Genomic DNA, 10,272 nt, shown 5'->3' with positions numbered 1-10,272 from the left:
TAGATCTTCAGATGGAGTGAAATGAGAGAGAGAGAGAGAGAGTCTGCTTAGAATCAAGAGGCAGTGATAAGCCGACAGGGAGCGAGTTCCAGTGACGGGTGTGTTGGAGGACGCGCAGGGGAAGCTTTGCCAAGTAGCGGAAGATAAGCAGGCCGAGACGCTTCCTGTGCGCCGTGTGACGTTTGCGTGTTTGTCTCTCTCTCTCGCCTCGTGCGCGCGGGTCGAGAAACCGCTGCGCGGCGAATGGCTGCGGTTTGAAAACGCTGTTTCCGATGCTCATCTGGCGTGTCTCTCGCTCGCTTCCTCTCTCTGTCTCTCTCTCTCCTCCTCCTCCTCAGCCCGCCAACATCTTATTGGACGAGCACGGTCACGTGCGCATCTCTGACCTGGGTCTGGCCTGCGACTTCTCCAAGAAGAAACCGCACGCCAGCGTGTAAGTAGGCGCGAGGAGGTGTTGTTTGTGTGTGAGTGTGTGTGTGTGTGTGAGGGGGGCGAGGCGTCTGTGTGTGAAGAGCCGTGTCCGTGTGTGGCGCGCGCTGACGCGACGCTCTGCTGTGTCAACCCCTAGCGGTACCCACGGTTACATGGCTCCGGAGGTGCTGCAGAAGGGGACGGCGTACGACAGCAGCGCCGACTGGTTTCTCCCTGGGCTGCATGCTGTTCAAACTGCTACGAGGGTACGGCCTGCCTCGCGCACCCACACGCACACCCACAAACACACACTCACACATACCCACGACCACACACAACCACGCCCACAAACACGCGCACACTCACACCCCTACACAGATCTACATCACTCTCGCTCGCTCTCGGCCTCGCTCTCTTTCTCCCGTCTGCCTTTCCTCTCCTTTTACCTCTGTTTGATGTGCGTGCGAGCGTGCGCGCGCGTTTGATCTGGAGTGTGTAAATGCAGAGGTCTGGGCCCAGTAGGTCAGATATCTGAAAAGGGAGGTGTGTGTGTGTGTACGTGCGCGTGTGTGTTGCTAGGTATGGCGTGAAGTGGAGCGAGGGGGGGGGGAGGAAGAGGTGGCTAGCTTGGAGGGCTAGCTTGGAGGCTGACGTGCTCCTCCATTGATGTGTGCGTGTGTGTGTTTGAACACTTCAAAGACCAGAAGAGGGCCGGGGGGGTGTGTGTGTGTGTGTGTGTGTGTGTGTGTGTGTGTGTGGTGGGGTCAGGACAGTCAGCACAGCCTGTTCAGTTGAATTTCCCCCCTTTCCTCCCCTCCTACCCATGAGGTTTGGGTTCACTCTGGCCTCAGAGTCACCTCTCTCCTCTCCTCTCTTTCTCCTCTCCTCCTTTTATTCCTTTTCCATCACAGCCTCTCACATTGGCTTCCCTTCTTCACATTGGCTTCCCTTTCGTCCTTCCTGTTGTGGTAGTAACAACCTCTTTCGCTCTCTCTCCATCTCTCTCTTTGGGCGGGAATTCTGTCTCTCTCTGTCTCTCTCTCTCCTGTCTCTCTCTCTCTCCCTCTCTCCAGGCACAGTCCCTTCAGACAGCACAAGACCAAAGACAAACACGAAATCGACCGAATGACCCTCACCATGGTAAGGCTCTCCCCGCGCCTGAGGTAAACGCTCCCCGCTCAAGCCCTCACACGCGCCCGCAGCGCGCGTCGCTAGGATCCTGGCCAAGCGCCGACGCCATGTCGCAAGTCGCTGCATACACGGGCAAGACACGGCACGTGGGCATGGGCCGTGTTGACACTGTGGTGCGTCTCCAAACGCATCATGGGAGGAGTATGTGTTATGGATATTATGGGCTGGTTCTCCTCTCCCATGTGTACTTTTGTCGCACGCAAACACGTTCTCCTTCCTGGTCCACGCCTGACTGTTGACAAATGATTCCTATCGAGTCTGTGTTCCAGGATCTGTCTGCTCTCTCTCTCTCTCTCTCTCTTTACTGTCTGTATGTCTCTCTCTCTCTTTACTGTCTGGCTCTCTCTCTTTACTGTCTGTCTCTCTCTCTCTACTGTCTGTCTTTCTCTTTCTACTGTCTGTCTCTCTCTCTTTACTGTCTGTATGTCTCTCTCTTTTTACTGTCTGTCTCTCTCTCTCTTTACTGTCTGTATGTCTCTCTCTTTTTACTGTCTGTCTCTCTCTTTACTGTCTTTGTCTCTCTCTCTACTGTCTTTCTGTCTCTCTCTTTACTGTCTGTCTCTCTCTCTTTACTGTCTGTATGTCTCTCTCTTTTTACTGTCTGTCTCTCTCTCTCTCTTTACTGTATGTCTCTCTTTACTGTCTGTCTCTCTCTCTCTTTACTGTCTGTCTCTCTCTCTCTCTCTCTTTACTGTCTGTCTCTCTCTCTCTCTCTCTTTACTGTGTGTGCATGTGTGTGTGCTGCCCAGGGGCTGTACCTCGCATGGTTGAGAGACCTGGACAAACATGGAGGGAGAGAGGGCATTTGCATCCTTGCTTTGCATTTATCTTTCTGCTTGCTACCATGGGCATCGCATTACAATCCTCACCACCCTGTGCAAGTGTGTCTCTTTCACACACACACACACACACGAGCATGCCCTCTGTATGGGCGGGTGGAGGGTGATCTTTCATATAGGACCCTAATCCATCTTAGATTTTTTAATCCAGCCACTTACTCTTGTTTATCCCCCGTAATCCCTGTGTGTGTCTCTGTGCTGGTTAAATCCAGACCCTGATCACAGATTGTCATTGGCTCTGTCTGCCTCTCTGTAGTGAACCATTAGGGATTGTTTTTAACACTTAAACATGGTCGATGCGCGCGTGTCACGCTGTGGAGAGGGGGCGGAGTCCTTGCTTTCCGTCGGCGTCTCAAACTCTCCGCGAAGCCTGACTTGTATCTGCACATGATTGTCGAGACCGCATGAGATAGAGTTTCAACTCATCGCTGGTAACGGGGGGGATTAGCACAGTGAGAGGATGTCTGAAGCGATTTAGTCTGACACGGCCTCTACCTTCATCTTTCCATGTCCCCCCCCCCCCCCCCCCCTCTCTCTCTCTCTCTCTCTCTCTCTCTCTCTCTCTCTCTCTCTCTCTCTCTCTCTCTCTCTCTCTCTCTCTCTCCTCTTCATCTCCTCCCCCCCCCCCCCCCCCCTCCTCTTCCTGTAGAATGTGGAGCTACCGGACTCCTTCTCCGTGGAGCTGAAAGGTCTACTGGAGGGCCTGCTGCAGAGAGATGTCGCCAAGAGGCTGGGCTGTCTGGGACGAGGGTACACGCGCACACACACACACACGCGCTGCGCTCTACACCTGATGCTCTCATTAGATTCCCCAGCCGGGCCAACGACTGGGGTTCAAAGGAGTTCATCCTCCCTGATAGTAGGGGCGTACACACGGGTGTCAACCAGGAAAGGGGAGCCTCAGAGTTGATGCGGGTTGGATAGGATCCAGATTAAGATGGTTGCTGGTAAACAAAACCTGTGAATGGGGGGTGACTTATGCTTTTGAAGTGTTTTTGTTATTTATTTATCGGAGACGTCGTGGTAAATACTGCCATCTGGTGTGTGCGATGAGAAGTGTTTAGAATTGACCCTCCTCCTCTTTCCTGTGTGTCTCTGCGTGCGTGCAAACACACACACACACACGCGCACACACACACACAGGGCACCAGAGGTGAAGGAGCATCTATTCTTCAAAGGCATCGATTGGCAACAGGTGTATCTCCAGAAGGTAAGCTCTGGTGTGCGTATGTGGGCGGGGTCTCCAGAGTCCCGGGTGGGTGGGGGGGGGGGGGGGGGGGGACTGGGGGGTGTTGTCATAGTAATGCCCAGTGGTAATTATGGGGTGCCTGTTCATGGCCGAGTTCCCTCGGCTCACTCCGCCCCGAGGCCTCCCAGGTGCCGTGGGGGAGGGGGGGGGTTTATCACCGCACGGGCGCGCTCGGTTGCCATGGTTACGCCTCGGCCTCAGGACGGCTGTGCCGAGGAATGCCTCGTCGTCGTTCCGGTCGCTAAGTCTGAAACGTGTCTTCTCCTCTCCCGCTTTCGTGTTTCCTGCTCCCCCCTCCTCCCCCCCCCCCTCCTCCCCCCTCCTCCTCCCCTGCTCCTCTCTCCTCCCCCCTCCTCTGGCCTCCTCTCCTCCTCCTCCCCCAGTACTCTCCTCCCCTCATTCCTCCCAGAGGAGAGGTGAACGCCGCCGACGCCTTCGACATCGGCTCCTTCGACGAGGAGGACACCAAGGGGATCAAGGTAGAGCAAGCCCGCTCACCACACACACACACACACACACACGGGAGGATATGCCGTGGATATCCCATCAGTATTCAATAATGATGGTGTGAAGGGGGGTGAGCCAGCAGAGTATACACCAACCAGCCTGAACAGAGCTAGACTGCTTTGCTACAATGGGAAATGTCATTGGAAAGGCTGTCAAGCAGTCTTGAGTTTGATCACCACCTCTCACCTTTCCCCTCTGTTCTCTCTCTGTCTCTGTCTCTGTCTCTCTCTGTCTCTCCCCCTTCTCTCTCCAGCTGCTGGACAGTGATCAGGAGCTGTATAAGAACTTCCCCCTGGTCATCTCGGAGCGCTGGCAGCAGGAGGTGGCAGAGACCGTCTACGAGGCCGTCAACTCGGACACGGACAAGAACGAGGCCCGCAAGAGAGCCAAGAATAAACAGCTGGGCCACGAGGAGGGTGAGACACACACACACTATGACTCTCTCAACACACACACACCATGACTTCCACACACACACCATGACTTCCCCACACACACACACACTATGACTCTCTCAACACACACACACACACACACCATGACTTCCCCACACACACACACACTATGACTCTCTAAACACACACACACCATGACTTCCACACACACACACACACACACACGCAGGCTCTGAGCACGGTCTCCCCCCTGCCCCCCCCCCCCAGACTACGCCCTGGGGAAGGACTGCATCATGCACGGCTACATGCTGAAGCTGGGGAACCCCTTCCTCACCCAGTGGCAGCGGCGCTACTTCTACCTGTTCCCCAACCGGGTGGAGTGGAGGGGAGAGGGCGAGTCTCGGGTGAGCCTCACACACTCACACGCACGCACACACACACGCGTCTACCTCTGTTCGTGTCCGTGTGTGTGTGTGTGTTGTCCGTCGCTCTCGGCCGAGTCTTGTCGCTGACCGCGAAGTCTGTGTTGTCTGTCCTCATGTGGCTCCTCTAAAGGACAAATGGCTAAAAACCTTAAGGCGGCACGTGCCCACGGTGAGTAGAGGAGCGCGGGTACAGTCGTTAGTACAGTCGTGCTTACTCGGTCATTAGTCCCACCCGCCCGGCCAACCAGGTGCTCCAGGCACAGCAGACCCCGCCCCCCCCCCCCCCTCCTCCACCCCACCAGGAGAGTAGAGCTGACCCAGCAGATTAGAAAGAAAGAAAAAAACCCACGCTGGGGGAAACCGAGGTAGTCTCTTTTACTTCCGCGTTCCCGCCAAGAGGCTCTCCCGGCTCCTCCCCCTCCCCCGCCGGGCGCTCTGTCCCCGCCCACAGCGCTCCGTAACTGTCTCCCCGCTTCTCGGATCGCCCGCCCCTCCTCCCTCTCCCCCGAGCTGCTGTGCGTCTGGGCTGTTTATCGACTGGTGGTGTGGCGTCGTCCGTCTCCCCCGCAGCAAAACCTGCTGACCATGGAGCAGATCGTCACGGTGGAGGAGACGCAGATCAAGGACAAGAAGTGCATCCTGCTGCGCATCAAGGGCGGGAAGCAGTTTGTGCTGCAGTGCGAGGTAGGTCACCACCTCTCCCCTCCCTGCCTCTCTTCTTGCCTCCCTCCCTCCCTCATCTACGAACTCCCCGCTCGACTCGTGACCTCCTTACAATGCCGACCCTGCGGAAGAAGTTTGGTTAACAAGGGCGCGTGTGTGCGTGTGTGTGTGTGTGCGCGCGCGTGTGTGTGTGCGCGCAGAGCGACCCGGAGTTCGTGCAGTGGAAGAAGGAGCTGACAGAGGCCTTCACCGAGGCCCAGAAGCTGCTGCGCCGGGCGCCCAAGGTCATCGGCAAGGGCCGTGCGGCCGTGGTGGAGCTCTCCAAACCCCCCCTCACACACCGCAACAGCAACGGCCTGTGAACACACACACACACCCTCGACACACACACACACACACACGCCCACACGCACACATACACGTTTATATATATATACACACACACACACACACACTGCTTCCTCTGCCTCCCCCCCCCCCTCCCATCAACCACAAGCCCCCGTCACCCATACATTTGCTCGCACACACATACACAATAAAGCTTCACATGATAGTGGGTGGGTGTGTGTGCGAGAGCCTTGAGCGCTTCTCCACCGTCGTCTCTGTCATGTAAACACACGTGGTCCGTAACGGGGAGGGGGGGGGCGGGGGGGGGCACAGCACCCCAAACCCTGCGGGTCAAACCCCACGCCCCGGGGGAAAGGGAGGGAGGAAGACGAAGAGGAGCGCCCCAAGCACGTCGACAGAGGATCCCTCTGCATGTACCCAGAGGGAGGACAAGTCCTCTCCTCCCTCTCCTCCCCCCTCTCCTCCCGCACTCCCGACAAGGTACGCTCGGGACATTTCGCGCTCTCGCACCGACCCACTCGCAGCAGAACATGTCTTCGGCGGAGGGGGGGGGGGGGGGGGGGGGGCGGGGGTGGGGGTGGGAAGCTGACCTGTGGTGGCTTTTTATCCTCGGTCAGCTACCCCTCCCCCCCCTTCTCATCCCTCCTTCCTGGAGCCCACGGGGTCTCCTTGCTCCCCCCCCCCAGACTGAATCACAGCGGGGGGGGGGGGGAGATTTCGACCAATGGCAGCGCTCAGGAAGTGGACTATAGCCAATGGCGTCTCGCGGGGATCCATGGCATCGCTCTCTGGTGCGACAGTAGACTGGTGAAGGAGAGGACCCGGGGGACTGGGAGCGGAGGCTAGGCCCGGGCGCTCGTCTCCACCCTTACATCTGCTGGGATCGGCAAGAAAAAGAGGATCGTGTATGTGTTTGTCTGTAACCATCTGGTTGTCTGTGTGTGCGTGCGCGTGTTCCAGTGAGGTGAAGGCCGCCGGGAGGAGAGGAGGCCTCAGCAGGGAATGTGTTTCTGTGTCTGAAGCGGGATTGTGAGGTGGGGGGGGGGGGGGGGGACGAAATTGCTCGACGTTTTTCGGAAAACATTTTAGAAAAGACACTTTTCAGCCCCTCGACTTCCATGTACGCTCTCCCTCCCTCTGTTCTTCCCTCCCCCTGTTCCTCCGTTCATCATTTAAGTGCGTAAAGTGCCAACGTCAATATTTACTTGAGTCACCTGAGAAACCTGGGACCCGTTTGAAAAAAAAAAAAAAAACGCCGTCGTCCCCGGATACCGCGGAGCTGGGCTGTACATTCAGACGTGCAACTGTCCCCGAAACACGGGACAAGCATAAGGACGGGCCTTCACACGTCCCGTCACCATGGATACCGATTTTCGATTTGCATCGAACACGGCTGGGAAACCATGGCAAATGGGGGGCAGCCACGAGGACCTCGTATCCATGGGGATTGGTAACCGTGGGCAACCGAGGAACAAACGTGTATGGGAGATTAAGACTTGGTGGAGCGATGGAATGAGGAGAGGTGTGGTGGATGGGGGGGGGGGGGGTAACTGACTCTGGGTACTGTGGGTCTGAGTGTATATAAACAACCCTATCTCTGTGCATCTCAAGTATATTACTCTGTTTGCATTATTGGGGACTTCCTGTTTGCCTGTCCGTGAATCTGTCCTTCTGTCTCTAGGCTGAGGGGAGGGAGGGGGGACTGGTGGTGCTGGTGGCGGGGCTGGGGTTGATGGGGGGGGGGGGGGGGGGGTTGACAGCTTTCAATCAGTTGCGGCGTGCGTCCCTCAGAGTTGGAGGGGGGAGCGTTCCAGAACATTTCGGAGGTGCGTGCAAGAGAAGGGACAAAAGACGTCAGGGCGGGCCTTGTAAGTTTGTGTGTGCGTACCGTCGGTGTCAGTCTTGCTGCAATCAAGAAATTCGATGATTTACACATGAGCGCGCACACACACACACACAGGTTTCCAGACAGCGCAGGGGGGGTTGTCGGGGGTGTGTGGCAGCCTAAATCAGTGACGTTCAACCCGTTAGTTTTTTTCGTTAGCGATGAGAATCTTCTCCTGAACGATTCAGATTGCGGACGCTCACGTTCGGAAAGTGAACGAGCACAGAGCAGATACTTTGCGTCGAAGCGGCGTGACGGACAGCCGTGGTGTCCAACGCGATGAGGCCCGGTCGGAGAAAGGGGCGGGATCGGCTGATGACTTCAGGGTTTTCGATTTTCATGCAGTAAAATGTGTCTTTGTCCGTCGTCGAGTTGATGCATTTCTAGAAATGTGACTTGCATGTGTGACAGGGACGGTCTTATTTTAGGGTTTCATTCTTAGTAGCCTTTACCAGCCGGGGGAAGAAGTTGTCTTAGAGAGAAACGCTGTCACCTTTGAAGGTGTCTTTTAATTTTGAATTTTAAAACCAAAATGGTTGTTTTTTGGGGTTTTTTTTGTTGTAATTTTCATTGAAACTATGTCGTTGCACCTTTTATTAGCCCAATGTGTTACTTACTAGTTGTTAAATGTGCCAAAAAAACCCTGTTGCTGAGTCATATGCTGTTCTGAACCAATGACATCCCTGTTCTCAGAACTTGGACCCCTATAGCTCAGCAACAGCTTCCTGCCACAATGGCTGCAACCCACGACACGCACCACACACACACACACCCACACACACACCCCTGCACAGGCAACCTAAACAGAAGAGAATGGCTTTGGGGGTGTGTATTTCAAGGGGTACAAAAAAAAGAATGAAAAAAAACAAAAAAAAAACATGACCAAATTTGCAGCGGGGCACGAGTTGTGTGTTGGCTGCAAGTACTCGAGGGCCTTTGCACCCCGGAACATCACCCGGCTCTGTGCTTGCTAATGATGGTAGATTTATTCCACAGTGTCTGTATGTTGTGTGTGGGTGTGTGTGTGCGCACGCACGCATGTCTGCGTGCAGCATAATCGCTTTGTATGTTTATTAAGTGATGTTTTTGTCATACACACGTTCTCTGCACACAACACTTGCTTGACACGAGACAATGAAAAAGGATGGCATATAGGAAAAAACAAACTAACAAAAAGTATATATAAATATATGTGTATATGAAATGACAAATGCTCTAGGTTTATTTAAATGATTTTAATGTAGAAACAAAAATAATTAATTGTTTGGGGGAGGTTCTGGGTCTTGATGTGTGTAAAACTGTTTGTGGTGAAGATTTCAGCTCAGATCTTGCACATGAAGACTTTAGATATTGTACCTGCGAGTTACAGATGATTATTTTTGTTTGAATACCAGATTTTTTGCTCTCTTTCATATTTATTGTGTGTTTGGGGAACTAGCGCCCCCTGTCTACGAGCTCACCCTCCCCGAGATCTCGCTGTAGAAATCCTCTGGTCCACACCCATCAGAAATACTCTTTTTTCATGTGCCACATACAAACGCAAATACTACTGGCTTTGGGTTATTACCAATAAGGTTATGATGATGATGAATATTATTGATAATATTATTCAATGATTATTGTTATTAAATTTATTTTTATTTCAATGATTTTATTTTTGTTTTCAGGACAGTTAGGAACGTAAGTGTTGGACTGCTTATAAAAACAGTTCAGAAATAAAAATCATTTTTTCGTGTTGCTTTGTGTGAGGCGTCTGTCATTGGCCTGGTCACCCTCTGACAAGGGTTAAGGGCTTCTCGGAGAGGTGGGAGTCTTCGGAGAATGCACGAGCAACATTTCGGAAACCCTTAATGAAATAGCGAAATCATTTCCACTGCATGATCAAGTGAGATAAATCTCTCTGGGTTTCGAATCCAGCAGGTTGTGATAAGGACAGAGTAGTCTACAACCATTTCCAATCAAACTCCAGCCGTGACCACGTTTTTATTCTCCATGCGGCGGCAGCACTCAGATGAGAATGTGGACCTGTTCACGCTAATGAAATAAATGTTACTGTTTCCTCCTATGAGATCATCACTGATTGGATCTGCTTAGTTTTGACCTGTGAATCCGTGACGTTGGACCCATGTTTACGTCAAAGAGAAAGAGTTAGAAGATTGTTCGTTCCTGCTGGGCCTAGGTTTGGGGGTTGGGTACAACACATCCAGTGCTATAAACCCTCCAGCAGGACTCCCCTCCCTGTCTCGCAGCTGCAGCTGTCAATCAAGGCAGAGTGACATCTGATTGGTGGCTCAGAAAGCCAGTCCCACAGGAGAGCCTTTTCCAACTGTTGTCATGGACTGGTGTGTGTACGACCAAA

At 53.8% G+C, this 10,272-nt stretch overlaps 1 protein-coding gene across 1 annotated transcript in view; it reads left to right on the top strand.

Moving 5' to 3' along the window:
- Positions 1-6,584, top strand: part of grk3 (G protein-coupled receptor kinase 3) — a 25,001-nt gene extending 18,417 nt beyond the window's left edge. The window contains 12 exon segments of the mRNA XM_062484826.1: positions 227-433; positions 569-638; positions 640-677; positions 1,485-1,551; positions 3,091-3,191; positions 3,585-3,651; positions 4,074-4,169; positions 4,451-4,613; positions 4,860-4,996; positions 5,148-5,186; positions 5,588-5,701; positions 5,881-6,584. Of these exon segments, the coding sequence (XP_062340810.1) occupies positions 227-433; positions 569-638; positions 640-677; positions 1,485-1,551; positions 3,091-3,191; positions 3,585-3,651; positions 4,074-4,169; positions 4,451-4,613; positions 4,860-4,996; positions 5,148-5,186; positions 5,588-5,701; positions 5,881-6,042 (1,261 nt within the window). The 3' untranslated portion in view covers positions 6,043-6,584.
- The last annotated feature ends 3,688 nt before the right edge of the window (positions 6,585-10,272 follow it).

The sequence above is a fragment of the Osmerus eperlanus genome, chromosome 18 (genome assembly GCF_963692335.1).
Source record: "Osmerus eperlanus chromosome 18, fOsmEpe2.1, whole genome shotgun sequence".
Classification (NCBI taxonomy): domain Eukaryota; kingdom Metazoa; phylum Chordata; class Actinopteri; order Osmeriformes; family Osmeridae; genus Osmerus; species Osmerus eperlanus.
Note: the sequence above shows the minus strand (reverse complement) of the source record. Positions and strands in the feature narration are given on the sequence as shown.